General features: G+C 58.5%; 9 protein-coding genes across 9 annotated transcripts; 3 read left to right on the top strand and 6 right to left on the bottom strand.

Annotated features, from left to right (window-relative positions):
* Positions 1–1,006: 1,006 nt before the first annotated feature.
* EHS24_006085 (uncharacterized protein) lies at positions 1,007–4,661 on the bottom strand (the record flags this gene model as incomplete). The annotated part of the gene is made up of 14 exons (XM_028621559.1): positions 1,007–1,086; positions 1,140–1,206; positions 1,252–1,437; positions 1,495–1,811; positions 1,866–1,966; positions 2,129–2,829; positions 2,870–2,971; positions 3,030–3,136; positions 3,178–3,296; positions 3,341–3,893; positions 3,941–4,021; positions 4,062–4,190; positions 4,277–4,419; positions 4,495–4,661. 14 exons carry the CDS (start codon positions 4,659–4,661, stop codon positions 1,007–1,009), a joined length of 2,853 nt encoding a protein of 950 aa, XP_028478011.1.
* A 390-nt stretch (positions 4,662–5,051) lies between these two features.
* Positions 5,052–6,658, top strand: EHS24_006084 (uncharacterized protein; the record flags this gene model as incomplete). The annotated part of the gene is made up of 5 exons (XM_028621558.1): positions 5,052–5,082; positions 5,136–5,181; positions 5,247–5,466; positions 5,525–5,688; positions 5,746–6,658. 5 exons carry the CDS (start codon positions 5,052–5,054, stop codon positions 6,656–6,658), a joined length of 1,374 nt encoding a protein of 457 aa, XP_028478010.1.
* A 347-nt stretch (positions 6,659–7,005) lies between these two features.
* EHS24_006083 (uncharacterized protein) lies at positions 7,006–9,088 on the bottom strand (the record flags this gene model as incomplete). Its single annotated transcript, XM_028621557.1, has 2 exons — positions 7,006–8,896; positions 8,946–9,088. The coding sequence occupies 2 exons, from the start codon at positions 9,086–9,088 to the stop codon at positions 7,006–7,008; spliced, it is 2,034 nt and encodes a 677-aa protein (XP_028478009.1).
* A 168-nt stretch (positions 9,089–9,256) lies between these two features.
* Positions 9,257–10,233, top strand: MAK3 (N-alpha-acetyltransferase mak3; the record flags this gene model as incomplete). Its single annotated transcript, XM_028621556.1, has 7 exons — positions 9,257–9,423; positions 9,465–9,472; positions 9,510–9,540; positions 9,580–9,598; positions 9,634–9,822; positions 9,866–9,975; positions 10,014–10,233. The coding sequence occupies 7 exons, from the start codon at positions 9,257–9,259 to the stop codon at positions 10,231–10,233; spliced, it is 744 nt and encodes a 247-aa protein (XP_028478008.1).
* Positions 10,234–10,269: 36 nt separating this feature from the next.
* Positions 10,270–11,562, bottom strand: EHS24_006081 (uncharacterized protein; the record flags this gene model as incomplete). The annotated part of the gene is made up of 3 exons (XM_028621555.1): positions 10,270–10,683; positions 10,722–11,385; positions 11,438–11,562. 3 exons carry the CDS (start codon positions 11,560–11,562, stop codon positions 10,270–10,272), a joined length of 1,203 nt encoding a protein of 400 aa, XP_028478007.1.
* A 1,569-nt stretch (positions 11,563–13,131) lies between these two features.
* On the top strand, positions 13,132–14,200 carry RPS22 (40S ribosomal protein S22; the record flags this gene model as incomplete). The annotated part of the gene is made up of 3 exons (XM_028621554.1): positions 13,132–13,174; positions 13,279–13,368; positions 13,941–14,200. The coding sequence occupies 3 exons, from the start codon at positions 13,132–13,134 to the stop codon at positions 14,198–14,200; spliced, it is 393 nt and encodes a 130-aa protein (XP_028478006.1).
* Positions 14,201–14,529: 329 nt separating this feature from the next.
* On the bottom strand, positions 14,530–15,626 carry EHS24_006079 (uncharacterized protein; the record flags this gene model as incomplete). The annotated part of the gene is made up of 2 exons (XM_028621553.1): positions 14,530–14,697; positions 14,724–15,626. The coding sequence occupies 2 exons, from the start codon at positions 15,624–15,626 to the stop codon at positions 14,530–14,532; spliced, it is 1,071 nt and encodes a 356-aa protein (XP_028478005.1).
* A 280-nt stretch (positions 15,627–15,906) lies between these two features.
* Positions 15,907–16,863, bottom strand: EHS24_006078 (uncharacterized protein; the record flags this gene model as incomplete). Its single annotated transcript, XM_028621552.1, has 3 exons — positions 15,907–16,363; positions 16,533–16,651; positions 16,705–16,863. 3 exons carry the CDS (start codon positions 16,861–16,863, stop codon positions 15,907–15,909), a joined length of 735 nt encoding a protein of 244 aa, XP_028478004.1.
* An 851-nt stretch (positions 16,864–17,714) lies between these two features.
* On the bottom strand, positions 17,715–18,889 carry PRE4 (Proteasome subunit beta type-7; the record flags this gene model as incomplete). Its single annotated transcript, XM_028621551.1, has 6 exons — positions 17,715–17,828; positions 17,884–18,283; positions 18,333–18,462; positions 18,506–18,578; positions 18,616–18,741; positions 18,881–18,889. 6 exons carry the CDS (start codon positions 18,887–18,889, stop codon positions 17,715–17,717), a joined length of 852 nt encoding a protein of 283 aa, XP_028478003.1.
* Positions 18,890–19,178: the final 289 nt, after the last annotated feature.

Genomic DNA, 19,178 nt, shown 5'->3' with positions numbered 1-19,178 from the left:
GAGCGGGCGGGCAGGTGCAGAGGCCCCAGGCCCCCCGTGGCCCATTAGACGCCTGTCCTAATCGGGCGGCAGCGGCCGATTATCCGATGTAATGCCTCCGATAAGGAATGTTAATTCGTTCCTTTGGCGCGCCCCACCAAATCGGCCGTCGTAAGCCCTTGGTCTTGTGCACCCGTCCCACCCCCTGTGGGCCTCTGGGCACGCCGAACGCCGAGAGCGCTCTCGTGGCACCGGACTTGCCCGCGGGTAGGTCTCTCCGTAGCCCCGTGTGGTCCCCCTCGCCTGGCCCCTCACGGCGGCCGGCACACCCGCATGCCAGTAACCGGAAGAGCATGCAGAGCGGTGGGCTGTTGACGACGTCGCAGAGCCCACGTCGCAGAGCCCAACGTGAGTTCCAGCGCGCAGGCAGGAACGGAAAGGCAGGCTCCATAAATTCCGCACTGGCGTTAGCGGATCATCGTTGGATTTCTACAATCGCACACGAGGGACCGTGGGATCCAGTGGCGGTAGCCGTATTAGTGCCCATTAGTCACCGGGCGGCCGTCGACACACAGCGATTTCCACACAACTAACTACTGCCCACAGTCTTGAGGAAGCGACAAGAAGGGGTGTTGAGCAGAATGGTTTGATCGCTCCATGAGGCCACTGGCCACTGGTGCGGACGAACGGACCTCGAAGGCTTTCGAGGCTACGTTTTTTGCAACTGCCGTCGTCGCTGATAGCCGAAATCTCCAGCGGCCAGCGGCGTTCACCACGTCCATCCATCGTGGTGGGCGTGGGTGGGCAAAACGGAAAAAGCCGGCCGTGGACCGGCCGTGTACCGACCGCACGCCGCTGAGATGTGTGTGGTCTGAGGCCACGGGCGAGTACAAAGCAGTCGCGTGACCGTAACGAGTGTATCGAGCAGAACCCTCACAGACGTTTCCGCGTCCGCCACGTCCGTGTTCCGTTTCATGACATATGTGCAATCTATGTGCAAGGTGTATAAATACAAGGGTCCATTCCTTCATCCCTCCAGCAGGACGCGCACAAAGCCTTCGCGGCCCGCCGGCGCGCCGCCAAACACAGCTGTGGCAATGGCTTTCACTAAAGAAGAACGGGTCAGGCATGGTGTCAGGCTGGCGGCACACTCCACTCACCAATTGCGTCGTCTGGCGACTCGGCACCGCAGCATAGGCGCACCACACTGGTTACACCGATGAGGACCTGGGTATTGTCAGCTCGCAAGTCCCATGGGTGGGTATGTCATACATTGGCGTGGACGCTGGGCACTTTTTCCAGCACGCCAAACGCGTCGTCGCGCTCTTTGACCGACGTGCACAGCGTGCGGTGTATGTCCGGGATGAGCGGGGAGGGGAGCGCGTAGAGAATGTGCAAGAGGGTCTGGGCCGCGACCTTGGCGTCGCAGGGGAGCTTCTCGTCGCCCTTGTCGAGGGCCTGGGAGGAGTGTGAGCATACCTCCGAATGGCGCCAACAACTAATCTGCAAACTCACGTCAATCGTCGCCAACACGGCCGAAAGATCCACGTCGCTCGTCCAGAGGTTCTCAACCTCCATACCTTCCGACATGAGCAGTTCGAGAAGACGCCAGATCTCGCGAGGCGGCTTGGGACCTTTTGAGTGTCCGTTCTGTTTGCTCGCGTCCTTGGCGTCACCCTCGTCGGGAGTGGGGTGGAGGAGCGTCTTGCGCTCAGTGAGCGGAACGTCGACAATGGCCGAGGGAAGGTCTGGGAGAACCTCGAGGGGGAGGTTGATGATGCTGGGCTCAAACTGGGCGCGGAGGGACAGGAACGTGTCTGTGCCGCCGTCGACTTGGAGGACGAGTACATCTGAATGTCAGCTTGAATCGCCCCACTGCAGCTTACCAAGCATGTCCTCGCCGCCAGTCAAAGCGCCAGCGTGCGACTCATCCACAAGTGCCGTCATGGTGAGCTTGAGCTCTTGGCCGCTGCCCACAACTCCAGAGCTGGGGAACGGCCAGAACCAAGGCTTGCAGATCGGCTTGCCTGGCGACGGCACACGGAACGAGAACGTCGCATCGACAAGACCCGTGTTACGAAGAGTAAACTCGCGCTTCACTTCGCGGCGGTACCTGTTGTGTCAGTTTTGAAGGTCTCATGCAACTCACTTGACAAGTCCAAAGTCGACCTCGTCGCTGTCCACCTCGAGGCTCGCACGATACAGCTCGTCGAGCTTGTCGAGCTCGCATTGGATCGCAACGAGCTCCTCTGTGCGCTTGGCCTCGTCTACGACACGAGTCCTGACCATGAACCTGGACGAGACCGGCAGATGGTCGGACCACAACAGCTCGTGGGAGGTGTACTTTGACGGGACGACCTCGGGCCCATGGGTGATGTGCAAAATTCGGTCGGTGTACGCTGGCGAGCGCTTGGGGTCCATCGTGACCGAACCATGGACGTATTTAAAAGATGGCTTGAATACGATGCGCGGTTCGCTAAACCCACCAAACGAGAGGTTCTCAGCAATATCGCCCAACAGCTGGTCGGCAGTGAGGATCGTGTCCCAGCTATCCGTCTCGCACAGGGCACGGATCTCGGCGTCTTCCAGGTCGATACGGTAGTTGAGGTCGCCAAACCAGAACAAGACGTCCGAGTCGGTGAGGCCTAGCGGGCTGCCATCCTCAGAATAGTGCGCTTCCGTGGCAGGTTGGTTAGATACGGGATTTGTAAAGTTGAGACCAGCAAGTAGCGCCTGATAGTCGAGTCGTCTCCTCTCCAGCTGGTTGCTGAACGCCGCAAGGTGCGAGTTTACAAAGGCGATGGTCGTGTCGTGAACCTTCATGCGCACTGCAACACCCGCCTTGTTACCCTGGCCCGTCAGTTATGGTCCGCGGGAAAGCATAACTCACGCCAAAGCCCAAGAGACCGATACCCCTGGACGTTTCTTGCAGCATTCTAATGTCGGGGCGGAGCTCGCTCTTGACAAAGATGAGCATGAGGACGCCGACATACTGCACACATGCGATCTGGAGTGATGAGCGATCTGCTGTCTTGAATACTATCACATACCTTCTCAAACGAGTCCTTCCTGTCACCAAGACCGGCGAGGATGGCCTCTTCCCACGCGTCCGCGCGCCAGCTTCCCTGTGACAAGAGAAGCGCCTGGCCTCGGAGGTCTGCGGTAGTCAGCACACGCGGATTGGCAGATACCACTCACCGACTTCCTGGAGACCGACGACCAGGATGTCTTCGCCGCCGTAGCCGACAATAGGCCCAAGTTCCTTGGTACCTGTTGGAGGCGTCCTGTCGTTGACATTGTACGTCACAATTCGAATTCTGAACGAGTTAGTGGCCTAGAGCATGCTGTCGTTGGGGCGTACCTGACTGGAGTGGTGGACGACCACTTCTTCTGCCTCTTGAACAGACGTTTGCGGAGGAAATCAGTACGTGAGAAGCCGGGCGTGTAAGGGTTGGGGAACTTGTCGTCGTCGTCGTCGTCGTTTTCCTCCTCGGGCTCGACGTCAATCTCCGGCTTCTTCTTGGCCTTGCTGGACGTCGCACTCGTCGTGTCGCTGTTTTCCGTGTCCGAGTCCTGCTTGGCCGTATCGACGGGGTTGGCGACTGGCGTGTGCGAGCTCGCCTCCTCACCATGCTTCGCCTCGCCGTTGACGACTGCCTTCTTGTCCGCTTCCTCCTTGTCCTCGTCCACCTCAATCAAGTCGACCTCGTCCATTTCCTCGTCGTCTCCCTTGACATCTTCTTTGCTCTCCTTGTCGTCCTGTGCAAGCCTGACCGGTTCACCCAGTGAGACAGGCTTGGCGTTCTCCACCTCGGTGTCGTGCGACAGGTTCTGGGCCTCGTTGTCGTCGTCTGTGGTGCCCAGGTTGCCAAAGGACGCCTCCAAGCTGTCCTCAATCTTGGCCTCCATGGCCTCTGGTACCTGTCAGTACACACCACAGAAGTAACAGATTGCAACGTACGTGTGTCGGTCGGCAAGGGCGCGACATCGCCCTCGACTTCGGGGTAGAACGACAACCACGCGTGTGAGAAGGGCGACACAACTAATGTCAGTTGCGGGGCCCGGCACCGATTGAAGCTCACTGGACACGTCTACAGTCTTGCGAATTTCCTTCATTAGAGCATGAACTCGCGCAGAATCGGCTGCCGGAAACTGAAGCTCAACCTTGCGTCCTCCATTGTTCTCGCCAGTGCTCAGCATGAGCTCTATGTCTGTTTACCCAGTCAGTTGGAAGCACGGGGGAGAGGAGAGGGTATTTGTCCAAGACTAGGTTGCGCCCACACGGGGCCCTACTTACGCGGCTTGGAGCTCTGGGCAAAAAAGGAGGTGGACGGGGATGGCGGGATCTGCATCAAGGACGCCGAAAAGGTCGAGGTAATGGGGAGCGAGTAGAGGATGCGCAGGGGGCTCTTGGACGTGGGTGGCGACACGACGAGCACGCTGCGTGTTGCATCGTAAGCTCTTAGCACCCAGGAGACGCGTGACAACATCAAGCAACATGATTGAAACACTCACGCAGACTCGTCTGTGCTCGACTTGTGGCTGAGGATGGCTACCTCTGTGTTGACGCGACCTGCTGCTGTGCGGAGACGGCATGGCGACCTGACTGTGATGGACTCTGCGGGTCTTATGACGGCGCCGAGGGAGCCTGGGTCTGGTGGGGGCGGGGTTGCTGGTGCCATTGCATTTGAGCTGTCGCAGTCGGAGAGGATGTGAGCGACGTGTAACGAGGCCAAGCCGAACGACGCGGGACGGGCCGTGTAGCTGCAGTCGTTGCAATGAATGTGACACACACCCGCGCGGAAAGGGGAGGCACATCACGGCCACGGATATCCGGGGTCCCCAGACGCCCACTGCCGATCATTGCCACGCGTATGACGTGTCATTCATTTTTCCTCCACCCACCCAACGCCCCGAACGCAGCCGACTCGCAACGGGTCTTTTATTATCACTCTCGCGAAAGTCGCGGGCCAGCGGTCTCGCGGACGTTCGTCGGGCAAAAGATCCAGTTAACTGGACGACGTTGTTGAAAGGCTCTCCAGAAACACCACACAAACAACACTCGGCCCGCCATGTCGTCCCAGGTCACCGCGATCCCGCGAGGTGAGATTTCAGCGACTGCTACCTTGAACCCCTTGCTTGTGCTAACGAGGCAGGGTTCCGGCACATGAACCCGATCAACAAGAACAAGTTCGCCGGAAAGTGCGTCTTCAACATTACTCGCGGCGCCGTCGTAACCATTGCGTATACGTTGCTGACATTGTCAGGTATCCTACCCGTATTGGTGCCAAGCCCAAGGCGTTTGTCCCAGTCCATGATCGCATCAAGAACTGGAACATTGTTCCCGGCGACTCGGTGCGCCTCATGGTCGGCAAGAAGCGCGAGAAGTTCATCGACGAGGAACTCGGTGCCAAGAGCGGATACAAGGTGTACAAGGTCTCGAGTATCGACCAGACACGAAACCGTGTCTACCTTGAGGGCCTGAACGTGAGTCCACAAGAACAGTTTATTGTCCAAGAGTCCCAGAGCTGACACACATGTGCAGAACAAGAAGTCGAACGCCATCCGCGAGATTCCCGACAACCTCCACGAGCTCGACGAGAACGAGCAGAGGTCGTACACTGGTCAGAAGAACTTTGTCGCCGTCCGTCGCGCAGTTCAGTACTCGAACGTGCAGCTGTGTGTTGAGGACAACAACGGCCCCGACAGGTGCGTGTGCCCCCCTTTTTGGCAATACAGGGCCTTTGTCTGACCTGATACCCACAGCGTGTTTGCCTCCCGTGTGGCGACTTCGAGCCCCCGTTTTATCAAGGACTTGGGGCAGTGGAGGTGGAAGCGCTTTGCCGCCAACTTGAGCGGCGAGACTGACCTTCCCATTGTCAAGTCGCGTGGACAGGTCCTCATCCCATGGCCTGTGACGGAGCGCAAGCCGACTCCCGCCGCTTCAGCCAGCGACACTCTGCCAAAGGACGTTCTCCAGGCGTCGTTGAAGCTGAGCCAGATCGAGACGATCCCCCACGAGGTTATCCCCGCCACCCACCGCTCGCCCGCTCCAACGGATCAGCGCTATGCCGATGAGTACATCTTCAAGCCAACCTCGCGCGCCCACCACCAGCTGCAGACTGCCATGCCCATGTACCTCAGCGAGGAGCTTTCGCCTCGCTTTGCCCGCTCAAAGAAGCAGGCTACCTGGCAGGCCCGTCGTGAGCAGGAGGAGAAGATCCGCCTCGAGGTCAGCAGGAGCAAGGTCGCCGAGTGGGAGGCCGCCGGTCGCGACTCGGCACTCAACGAGCCCATCCCTGGTGTTTCCGCCGGCACCACCGTCATCAACAACGACATGGTGCGCCTCGACGGTGTTGAGATTCGCTCGCGTACTCGCCAGGAGGTCCGCGAGGGTGTGCTTCACAACTTCAACCACGAGGTCCTGTTTGCGAAGAAGCAGGTCGCCAAGGCGTACGCCGACGGCATGAAGTTTGATGCCGAGGGCACAAAGTTCACGCCCCAGGAGGGCCTGACGGAGGACGAGGCAAGGTGGCTCGAGGGTCCCAAGGGCGAGAGGCTCGCGTTCAAGCGTCGCCGCAAGGACCGCAAGGAGCGCAAGATGCTCGAGAAGCTCGAGCGTCTTACGCTTACCGACGACAAGAACCAGGTCGTCCCCGAGGAGCTTCGCCGCCAGTAGACAGGATGCATCATACATCATTCATTCATGAGATTCAAACAAAATACAGCTGCAACAGGTGGTCCGCTTGGTCGTGGGCGAAAAGCAGGGGGGCTCGCATGCGCTGCACAGGATCAATGTACCCAGCAGACTGTTGGCAAGATGAAGAGTGCATCTGGATAGGCCAGGAACTAACTGGGCACTCCACACGTCTTGTTCACTCAGACTATGAAGAGTACAGCGGCCGGTACGGACGCGCTACTGGACTGCGGTCGGATGATGTGTGCAACGTTTCCTGAGTAGCATGTAATGATGCATCCATCTACGGCAGAGCCACCATGACGGTAGACGACAGCTCCACAATATACCTACGCCTCGCCATCAATGGCCGGCACAGCACGTGCCAGATCACCCAACCAGTCGACAAAGCTGTGACCGGCGTCACGCGAGTCGTACGGAGCGATCACATCACTGTCGACGCTGGCGCGGAGGTGGGTGTACGGCGCCGGCAAGGAAATGTCCAACGCACCAAGCGAGCCAGCAATGACGATACCGTCCAGCTCGTCAAAGAAGATGCCGGCCGCTTCGTCGGCGGACGCGAGGACCGTGTCGTATGCAAACCGCGAGAGTTGGGAGGAGAGGGCGTCCGTGACGATACCCGACACGGCGTCGAGGTCGCGCAGGGGAAATGTCGCCCGCGGGGTCGAGACGTTGATGGTGGACGGCGCGGTGACGTTGATTGTGATCCCTGCACAGCCTGCGACTTCAAGGCTAAAGACGGCACCGAGGACGTCGACCTTTGCGCGGCCCGCGAGGAGGCCGTAAACGGCGTCCGAGTTGCCCTCGGCCGAGTGGCGCTCGACGAGGGCCGCGTTGAGTCCCGCGCCCACGAGAATGTCCTCGATGTTGGAGAGCGAAGGGCGGACACCGCGGATGGCGGCGTGGAACTGGAACAGGTGGATGATGGGGAGGAGGATGGTTGGTTGCTGAGACTGCTGGGCCGGTGCTGGCTGGTTCTGGCCTGCTGTCGGCGCCGAGGGAGGCTGGGGCTCGACCAGGCGCTGCTTCCTGCGCTGGTAAGTGTGCAGGAGACCCATGCGGGCAAAGGACAGGACGGCGTCGCACAGTGGCGAAACCTCGGCGTTGGGACTGGGAGTCTCGCGCGTGTCGTACATTTGGAACGTGAGCTTGTTGCGGCCCACCAGCAGTCCGATGGATTGGGGCTCAATGAGCGAGTCCATGCGTGCTGCCTCGACACGGAGCTCGTTGAAAAGGTCCTCGTCTATCGTCTCGAGCTGAGCCGCCTCGATGGTGGCGCGCACACCTCGCTCACTCTCGTCGTCGGCACGGTAGGCCGTGCTGGCACAGTGAACACCGCCAGACCCGCCCATGCGGTACAGGACGCGGAGGCGGTGGAACGAGCGGGAACCAAATGCCAGCGTGTCGGCCTTGCGCGGGTCGAGGTCGAAGGCTGCGAGTGACCGCGAGTGAAGACCAGGCGGGGCCTCGTCCAGAGCGTACGGGATAACAACGTCCTTGGCGTCGGTTCCAGTGCGCGCAAAGTCTGGCTTGGGGACTACGGCCCATTGGCCCTTGCCTTCGTCACCCAGACGCAGGTCGCGCACGTCGGTGGACCAGTGCTCGCTCGCCTTGTTCATGAGCTGCAGTTCGTCCACTGCGGCGTCGATGAGAGCTGCACAGTCGTCCAGGGCCTGTTGCCTAGCCGCCAGGGCGAGCTCGAGACCCACGGCAGTCTCGACGTCAGAGCGAGCGGGTGCCGCACTCGGAGTGGTGCTAAACGTGCCCGCGGGGAGGATTGGGGCCTCTGCCTCAGCGGCTGTCGACGGAGGAGGAACCGACCCAGCCGCAGATGCCGCCACGGAAACGCCCTTTGTCTGCTGCTGTTTGCCCTTCTTGGCTGTCGGTGCGGACGGGATAGGCTCGGGAGGAGGGTCGGCGGTGATGTTTGCACCAGCGGCGAGCGTCTTGGCGAGCTCGAGGATGAACCAGAGCTCATTACGTGCCTCGTTCAAGTTGGCATACACCTCTGAACGGAGGTTCTCCATCTCATCGGCGGTCATGAGCTCGCCCTTTTCGCGTTCCTCGGCTGCAGCGTCGTCCTCGCCTTCCTTGTCCGCGCCGTACTCTGTCGATGGGTCCGCGAGCCGCAGCGTCTCCTCCTTGAGGTCTAGCAGGCCGTTGGGGTACTCGTTCCATATCCTCTCCAGCGCCTCTGTACGCTTAGCCCGTGGTGGCTTGCTGCAAGAATGTTAGCTGGGGAATGAATCTGTCGGTGACTGATACCTACGGCTCGTCGTAAGTGAGCGTGCCATCCGCCTCGATTGTTTTCAGGCGGCGGATGGCCGTCGCCGTATCCAGAGTGTACGCGTCGACCGCGACAGAGACGCCTGTAAACGGCGATGATGTTGAGGATGCGCCGTTCGGTTCCATGGTGGTGTGGTAGGAGATGTTGACAATGAGAGTGCCAGTTGTGATGCGTTCTTCTTGGGCGACACAACCGGCCCGCGGTGGAGGTGCCTGAAAATACCGACTGGATGATTACGGCGGCGACCTGTCTTTCGTCGTTTCTTGTCTCCTCTAATCCACTCTATACCTCTCATGTCCGCGCCCATCGCTGGCCCATCAACAATGGTCCACCCTGCTGTTGGGGACACAACGCCGTTCATTGACGGGCGTGGGGACCAGCTCGCTGTGCGCACCTTCCGCGACGAGGATACCGACCTACCAGGTCTGACGCGGCTGTGCGAGGAGGAGCTGAGCGAACCGTGAGCCTGGTCTGTTGGAGGTTGCGCTGCTAACGTGACAGTTATAATGGTACAGCTAGAGCGTCTTTCAGTGAAGCTGACAACAGTGTATACGTTCCGGTACTTTCTCACTGAATGGTAAGCTCCTCGCGGTCGGCCAGCACACTGACGCACCAGGCCGCACCTCACCTTCTTCGTGTGTCTACTGTTACTTGCCTCCTCTGACCGCAGGTATACCCATCAAGCGATGATCCTGAGCCTCTTGCCACCATTATTTGCAAACAGGACATGCATCGCGACCGCACGAACAGGGGTTACATTGGCATGCTGAGCGTCAGCGGTCGCTGGCGGAGACGAGGTATCGCTCGCCGCCTGGTCGAGCTTGCTATCCGAACGATGGAGGAACGCGGTGCCCAAGAAGTGAGCTGCTGCGCTGTTCGAATAGGCTGACCAACCACTTCAGATTGTTATGGAGACCGAGTACGATAACGTTCCCTCTCTCGCACTGTACGAGGCACTCGGCTTTGTCCGCGAGAAGCGCCTCCACCGATTCTACTCCAACGGCAAAGACGCGTATGTGGTGTGCTGTAGGAGGTCGCTAACCAACACAGGTACCGACTTATTCTTCCTCTTGGAGCACACCCGCTGGTCGAGACCGTTGAGGAGGCCGAGCGTGGCCGTTTCCTCGTTTCCCAGGGCCCAGGCGACGACATGCCGCCCGAGGTTGCCTTTGTCCTTGCCGGTCCGGACGATTGCTCAGACGACGTCGCGCGGTTAAGCCTCGAAGATTTCAAGCCCCAGCCCAGGACAAGACCCGACTACATCTTCTAAAGCTCTACATGTACATGCATAATCGAAAATGACTTCTCATGCGTCCACATCCATGACCTGCGCCTTCTTGGCTGCGATCCTCTCGGCACGAGCTCCAGGCTTGCCCTTGCGGCCCTTGAGCTCCTTGCCAAACGCGCGCTCCTGCACTTCACGCTCCTTGCGCCTGTGGTCCCTCTTCTGGATACGCTTGGTGCGCACCTCCGCCATACGCTTCGCCTTGCGTCCGTTGGTGTCCAGGGGGGCGGTGGTGTGGACAGCCTTGATGTGCAGTGCCGAATAGTTGATAGGGGGCAGCGGAGCTGCGGTCTTGGGCTTGGGGGCTGCTGCTGCGTCTCCGTCATGCACGCGCAGGGTTGTGGTGGGAAAGGGGAGGGTGATGGAGTGACGTGGGGGCACGAGGATCGACTGGGGAAGGAGCCGTTCCAGCACGTCGAGTGCGGGATGGGAGGCCTGGTTGTCAGCGGGATCTTTGCAATCGTCTAGCTCACCCTAACGGCAAACGCCGCTACTCGGCGAAGCCCCACAGTGGCCGCAATCTCGGCTTCACGAGCACCAAGAGGAACGACGCGCATCTCGGGGCCCTCGGGGCGAATATACCGGTCTGGACGAGGCACACGAGAGCGAACAGCCTTGGCGAGCTGGGCGTGCTGGCGCAAGAGGGTGTTGTAGGTCGCACAGTAGGTCGGTAGGGGCTCAATTAGTGCCATGGGGGAGACTGAGAGGTGGGGGACAAGGACAAATGCGAGTGGCGAGGCCGGGGTGGTTGGCTCAGCAGCGGCGGAGGCTTCGGTCTCAGCCTCGGGTTGGGCAGGAGGAGCGGTTGGCAACAAGCGAGTGGTGGCTGGAGTCTGGGTCACGCCCTCGAGTGCATCGGTCATGACCATCATGCGCAGACGCAGGTCATCAATCCCATGCTCCAGCGCCTTGATCGTCTCGTTCAGACCCAGCACGAGGTGGTCGAGGGAAGCGGGTTTGGCAGGCGGCTCCTCGATCGCCACTGTGGTTTCTTTGCCATGTTTCTCCTTCTTCCTGCGGACCTTGACGGCACGGGAGCAGCGAGCGCGCGAGACATGGTAGTCGGAGACTTCAGGTGGAATGATCTGGGGGAGGGCTGCCAGGACAGAGGTCTGGAGGTGGTTGGGAAGCGACGGCCTGGGGTGTCAGCTGGATGTCACGAGTCAGGCAGCTGACCAGGACGACTCACCATGGCACGGCAAGGGGGTTTGAGAGAACCGCCTTGACAACGTTGCGGTCAGCAGACGCGCGGTCCTTTGCTTTTGTTTGCTGCCTGATGGTCTGCCCACCTGGGAGCGTCGCAGCTGGCGGCATGGTGGTGGTGGTGGTGATGGTAGTGCGAATGGTAACTCAAGTGGACTTGAACTTGTTGACGTTAAAAGGGGGTGCATAAATAGGGAAAGGGAAAGGTCCTAAGCAGGTGGCACTGTGGTACTGTGGGCATCATTGGACAGTCGACACAGGCAGAACGCCGTCGCAGCACGGGGATGCGACGAGCTGGTCAGTGTGACAGCTTGACGTGAATGGTAGACTATTGGTTCACATTCTTGAGCTCCGTCAGTCCTCGTGGTCCACTGTTTAACGCCAAGTTGTGGTGGCAAGAGTTATAGATCCAACGGAGCGTGCGATAACTGGTGGACCATTCATTCATTCCAGGGTATGGGCTGCGTAGTACAGTGAGGAAGTTTGCGCTGATAAGGAATGCAACGCAGTGGTGACACAGAGAGGTCACCCATACACATGAGGCCGCTTGGTTGAAGCGTCTGATGTGGCTTTAACCAAGATGAACTGGCTTGTGGCCCTCGGCCCTTGTCGTACCGCGTCGCTCCAAGTCCATGTTACAGGAACAGTAAAGAGATGTACCAGATAACGAGATGACACTCTGGCACCTGAGGGAAAGAACCACGTTGGCGGCCAGGTGGGCACCACCGTTTTACATGATGGATACAAGATTACTTATTGTCGGCACTCGTACTCCCCTGCATGCCGCCTTTGCAGACCAGTCGCACGCGAGTCATACTACCGTCTGTTTACAGTAGTCCTGGGTCGGGTTCCACGAGCAAAGGGCACCCCCACTGTGTTTAATCGACTTTGTGGCCCAATCCGTATGGAATATCGACAAAATGAAAATAAATAAAACGTAAAAGGGATGCTGTCTCATTTGGTGGTTGATACCAGCATGATGCCTTTATTGTTGACTCTCCAGAAAATTGAGCTCAGCACTGGACATGGTTCCTCCAGACCCCCACGTTGCAGGCAACAGTGGTGGAGCGATGCAGAACATTATACTGTTGCCCTTGAAGTACAAAAGCTCATGAACCACCCAAACGCATACACGGGCAGAGAGCGGCCAAATGAATCCAATAGAAACCCGCATCACAAGATGTGCATCTGGATATTCATGTTCAGTAAGATGAGCTGCGTCGACTCGACTGTTGGGGAGGAACGTGGAAGGGCAGCAGGCAAGGATGCGGACGGACTGCTCAGGAATGAGGTGGCACAGGTCGTCCCAGGCCATACAGCACTGTACCATACTCCGTACGCCATAGCGCTGCTGCAAAGTGTCTCATGACTCCTTATCCCGGCCTCACGGCTCTGCAGAAGCGCGACATATGCAGAACGCTCTACGGGGATGCTCACCATATGCGGCCACACCGTCTGAAGGTGACATACACTATTACGTAAACATTTTTGGGATAAATTCACGAAATGTAGAATAAACTCCGAAACTGGCCGTGGCACCTACGGGCGTGCGTTTTGGCAGCTAACCGCGAATTCCTGCACTGCACCACCTCCCAAAACACCTCGTCAGTCAGCCACTCTTGCAGCTGGTTCATACCACACCTGCTTGCGGTGCATTACTAACCCCTCAGATCTCTCAAAATGGTTCGCGTTTCCGTTCTCAACGACTGCCTGAACTCGATGGGTGAGTCGCCATGCATGCATGCGAAAGTCGTTGAAAACGGAGCTCTCTTCGAGGCAGAAGACGAGCGTCCAGACGGCGGAAGGAATTTTCAACTGACATCCCAGTCAACGCCGAGCGCCGTGGAAAGCGCCAGGTGCTTATCCGCCCCTCGTCGAAGGTCGTCATCAAGGTCCTCTCGGTCCTCCAGAAGCACGGTACGTTGAAAACCCAGAGAGAGTTGGACACAGAGTCGGATGGAAGCCGCAAAAGCAAAAGAGTCGAGGAAATGGTCGCGTGTCCTTTCCAACCAGCCAGCCAGCCGGCCGCCAGTCGATACCGAGTCGCAAACGCACACGCAGACCTGTCGGTCTCGACCCCTTCCCCTCCTCCTTCGACAAGTTATCCCCCCTACATCTTCCTCATCACACGAGCCCGGAGTATAACTGCCCCTCCGCGTCCTTCTCAACCGAGGAAGGGCTTTAAATCTCCGGGAGATTGGACTTTCGTCAAACTCTTCCTTGACATTTATCCCTCCCACTGAGCTCAAGGCCGCACGGCCGGGGCATCCAGGTGGAAGGGGGCGATGGGAAGAGGACACTCTGTTCGACGCGGCACTCGGGTTCAATCTGGCGGTCGTCGTGGCGTGGAACCTGCCGACCCGACAATTTGGCCCAGGCTGAGCGGACACAAAACCTACGCCCAAAATACTCTTTTGCGCGCTTCCTCCTTGACTCTCGGCGATCTCTTTGGGCCTGCTTGTCCCAAGACCTTACGCTGACGATTCCAGGCTACATCGGCGAGTTCGAGGTCATCGACGACCACCGTGGTGGCAAGGTCGTCATCCAGCTTAACGGCCGTCTCAACAAGACCGGCGTTATCTCGCCCCGCTTCAACATTGCCGTTGACGCCATCGAGAACTGGGTCGCCCTCCTCCTCCCTGCCCGTTCGTTCGGCAAGATCATCCTCACCACCTCGGCCGGTATCATGGACCACGAGGAGGCCCGTCGCAAGCACGTCGGTGGCAAGATCCTCGCCTACGTCTACTAGACGCCTCACTCATTAGGGGTTCTGGGATGCATGTGACGATTCACTGAGCTGCTTGTACGATGGTGTATGGTGCATTTATTTGACCACGGATCCAGCATTTCGTTGCACGTTGCATTGCTGTAGGGAGAGGACTGACCATGCACCATTGTCCTCACCACCCGTCCTGGTCAATGGTGCAAAAATGGCTCCTGGTACAAGTGACACTCTCCGTCTAACGGTCTACAGTGTGTTTACCCGATACAAGATACGCTTCCAATGTACACATTACTCGTCGTCGGCAGCATCCTCGTCGTCCAAGTCCGGCATGTCGTTGCCATCCTTCCTCCGACTCAAAAGCCCATCGGCTCGTCATCCTCCTCGGACTCAAAGTCCATCGGCTCGTCATCCCCCTCCGAGTCGGTGTCGTACTTCTGCTTGGCCTTGCCCTTCTTCTTGGCCTTGCCGGCCTTCGAGGATGCCGACTGGGGCTTTTTGGGCCTCTTGGCGGCCCGCGAACGCTTGTCGGGGTCGGCTTCACGCGCACGTTTCCCTGCTTTGGGCCGGGGGCGCTGGCGACCTGGTCGTTGTCATCGTCATCGCCTGCACCGAGGAGGTACGAGTGGATGCCAAACACCGCACGCGTACCCTTGGCCATACGCTTCTTGGCCATAATGGCCGGTTTGGTGTCAAGCTCGTCGGCGTCGGCGATAATCATGTGAATGGGGTCCGGGCTGGTGAAAGCTTGGTGGTGGAGGACGGCATGGTTGACCCATTGCCAAAGGGTGAGCTTGACTGTGTGCATGCTGCACGAGGGGTCGGGGCAGACGTGGTTGGCGACCGTGGGTGGCTCCTCCTTGTCGGCGAACCACATGGGAAAGAGATGGTCTTTCATGAAGTGTTCGTGGAGGTCGTCCGAGGAGGTAAACGGACTCATGCGGGACGTGTATGTTGTGGCGTCTGTGGCATCGAAGACGCAGCACATGCAGTAGCCGTACTCGACGGGAACGTTGATGCGCTCCAGGGCGATGATGGGTCTGAACCTACCATCGCATGGGGCCGATTCGGGTGCGGGTGGGACGATGGCATCCAGGTCGGCGAGGGCAAGATTGTAGGCGGTCTTGACGGCGGGAGTCATCTTGAAGTGTTTGCTTGTTCTGGTTGACGGCGCCGACATCGCCAAAGCGCCGACGGTAGAGGTCCTCGGAGTACTCCTCCCACTCGGCGGGGTCGTTGTACCAGGAGAAATCTCCAACGAGAAGAATGGCGGGGGGAAGTGGTCGTCCAGGAGCTTGGTCTCCTTCTTGTGGTTCTTGGCGCCCATGTCCGTCGCCCAAATGCGGTGGGTGCAGACGGCCTGCTGGACGTTGATATCGCTAGAATCCGTAAGGATAAAGCCGCAGACGCACTTGGTACCCTCGATGTGTTGGCCGAAGTGGCACTTCCACATATACGGGGTGCGGGGGGACGACCTTCTTGAACTTTTTTCACGGCTCGCACAGAATGGACAAACTTGCTCTTGGTCAAACCTGTCGATGACCACCGGCAATGCTTTCTCGCGGACTTTGTCGCGCGTGCAGTGGTGCACATGCAACTGGCATGTCGTTGAGCTTGACGTTGTTGCCTTGCTTGGCGTGGTTCTTGGCCGCCGCGACTTCCTCCAGAGTGAGGCTGCACTGGGGGCAGTATCCCATGCCTTGGTCATCGGTTGCCATAACCATTCCCGGCCATCATCCTTGTGCGGAGGCGACTCGAGAGGGGAGTTTGATGATCGTGGCGAAAAACATGGCCTTGTCGGCTGTGGGGTTGAACAGGTTGTCGCGGATATAGCGGATGTCCTCGACCACGCTTGTGGTCTGAGTAGTGTGCCAATCGGCGGGCCTGACGGTGGTCGTGGATGTAGATGCAGGGGCTGGCGCGGTGGTGGTTTCCGACGAGCTGGCTTCCGCAAGGATTGCCTTGAACGCGTGTGGCTTGTGAAGGCCGGTACGCGGAGCAACCGTGAAGGGCAACGCGTCGGTCACGGGCTCGGTGTCAGGAGACGGGTTCTCGTCGGCGGTTACAGAGGCGGGCGTGGCGTTGGAGATGGGGAGCGGCGTCGTGTTAAGTGAAGCCGACACGGTGGAAGTGACACCAGTGCCAGATGATGAAGCCGACCCAGTCGACGAGCGGCGCGCTTCACCTTCGCTTGGTGTGGCAACGGTCGTCGGTGTTGTGCTTGACGTGCGTCTGTGCCTCTTCCATGAGAGCGCCGATCACCAAAGCCGCATCACCGTCCCATGAGAGGGTCGCAAGGACCTCGACGGAACAAGACTCCCGCAACGCTCTCGGCGATGTTCTTGTCGCAAATATCAACTGGAACGTCGTCGACTTGCTTGGAGGCGTCGAGGGCACAGTAACCTTGTCCTTGAGCGCTTGTTGGGCCAATGGATCCAGTGGAAGTTTTGCGCGAGCCTTAATGAGGGCATGCATTTCCTGCCGGAACGGTCAGATTATGTTCAACACTCCGTACAGTTCTTGTCACTTACATGGCGGTACTCCGGCTGGTAAAGGTCTGTGTACTGCAAGGCCAGTGATTTGTGCTTTGCCTGCTGCTCGGGGGGCGCCTTTTGGACGGAGCCATACTTTCGCTCGAGATCACTCTTCAGAGCGGTCTGCTCGCTCTCAATCTGGACGAGCTGGGGCATACCAAGCACGGCGGTAAGGCTGGCCGAGTCCAGGAATGGTCGTCTGTCCGCTCCAGAGAAAGTTTGGAAATCTCGTCAAACGCGTCGCTATATGGTTGTCAGGAAAATGCAAGCGTTTGTGATTTACGAAACGGAGTGTCCAGAGTGTCGGTAAGGACGCATGATAGATGCGCGGATGCAGTCGCAAGATGCCACTGGCATAAATGCGCTCACGGTGTTTGGCACGTCGTCGTCCCCCGGTAGAAATGGGGACGAGCAAACAAAGATGGCGCAGAAAATGTAGCCACTGGCCATATGGAACCAGTGCACCAGTGTGGTTCAGAAGCAAAGTAAACAACATGGCTGGCAGATCGGCTCTGCCATGCGTACAGCGAGCTGGAGGCGTGTGGCATGGTCCGCGGTGGCGGAAATCGTTGAGAATGGAGTACATGTTCCCGTATTGGCTGGTTCATCGTCCAACAAGGCCACAAGCGACACCTTGCACCAGACGGGCCTGCCGGGCCATGTTGCGACAATCTGTAATGTCGTCCCGCCTCACCGAAGAGCAAACCCATTGGTCTAATGTAACGGCAGTGTTGAATCTGGCGGCAGAATCAGGACAGATATTCCTCTACCCAGCCCAAGTGCCACATCTCACCTGTCGTGGCATCCAGAGATCAAGAGACCCAGAGATATCCGAATGTGCCCAAGTATGCCATTGATGCACACCCAGACGCTACATAAACCATTGTAGCCCCCTCACATGCGTGAACACGGAGTTTAACACAGAGACCATGCTCCACAACCTCGCCGCCGCCAATAACCCTGTCTTGCACATGTCGCACTGCTGCATCTCATCAAACACTCGCATTCTACTGAGTCTGTCCTCCATAACCCCTGAGGCCCTCGGCATACATCCATTCCGTCTCGCTGCTCTTGGACTCGGAGATGGAGACGCCGTCCTTGGTGACACGGGCGACCTGGTACTGTAGGGAGTGTCAGCCACAACTCTTGAGCACGAAATCTCTATCGATCACCCACCTTGTTGATACTCCTGGCGTCGCGGTAGTAGAGCACCTTCATGCAGTCGTCAATGACAGCCTCGGCCTCCTCGGCAGTAAGGAGACGGCCGTCGGCACCGGGGCGACCCTCGAGGTCGACGCCAGCCTTGGCCTCGTAGGCTTCACGGAGGAGAGGCTGGGCAATGTGGGCGCCGAAACCGGTAGCGAGTGTGGGAGCAGTGTAGGTCGTGCCGAGGAGATCGACGTAGCCGAGGAAGGACTCGTCCTTCTTAAAGTCCCAGCCGCCGACGAGGCAGGCGTTCCACAAGGGGTTAATCTTGTTCCGCCTGGCGTAGAACAAGTTGGCGAGGAAAGTGTACAAGTTGTTGGGGGAGAGTGGGGGGTGGGCATCGGTGAGCGTGAGGGTCTCCTCTTCGCGCCTGTGACGGGTTAGCTTGAAGAACACAAGAGTCGAAGGCGTCAACTTACAAGAGGCCGTCAAGCTCCTTCTTCAGGTACTGGAAGTCACTCATGTCGCCGGCCACACCGAGAATGGTGTGAGTACCAAGAGCATGGAGACGCTCAATGTCGCGGAAACGGGCAAGCGAACCGTACGAAGCTGTATGTTAGCTAAAGCATGGCAACTGCTTCCAGCTACACACCGAGGTTGTCCGCGGCGAGCATGACACCGCCCTCATACTTGATGCCGATAACCGAGGTACCAGTCACAAGAGGCTGCCTAGAGGGTTAGCTGACGTTCCCATGGACTAACCCACTGAGTGTTCTGAACAGGGCCGTGGCTGTGAGCGCTGCGAGGAGCCGACATGCCCATGGGGTTGGTCGAGTACATGTCAAACTGCTGGTGAGCAGTCAAGGGCTGACCCCAGGCGGCCGGGTGCTGCAGAATGAACACGATCAACAGAATGGAGGTATTGAAGGTCGTGCGTTGGCGTGAAAGACAAGCGTCAGCGTGTGTATAACTGTGGAGGGCAACCGCTGAGGCTCGACGGAGACATCAACGGCAGGACGAGACGTACGTGGTTCATGGCTACTGGGATGGGGAGGGTGGAGGGATGAAGGGGGTTGAGAAATGAGGATAATGTCCTCGTCGATGCCGCTGTCTGAGCTGTCGATGTGGACAAGGACGAAAAGATGTGGTTGAGAGGCGAGAGGGCTGATAGCTGATGGATTCGAGACGTTCGCTGTTCGTGTGTGTCCTGCGTCAGGCAGCGACGGAGTGCATGAGCGTCACTGAACGACGCGCGGTCAGCGTCACGGAAGTAAACACACGTGTTTAAAGTAAAATTACGTAATTACTACTTTAAACGGAAGCAA

The sequence above is a fragment of the Apiotrichum porosum genome (genome assembly GCF_003942205.1).
Source record: "Apiotrichum porosum strain DSM 27194 chromosome Unknown scaffold_3, whole genome shotgun sequence".
Classification (NCBI taxonomy): domain Eukaryota; kingdom Fungi; phylum Basidiomycota; class Tremellomycetes; order Trichosporonales; family Trichosporonaceae; genus Apiotrichum; species Apiotrichum porosum.
The sequence above is the reverse complement of the archived record's forward strand: the minus strand, read 5'-3'. Positions and strand labels throughout refer to the sequence as shown.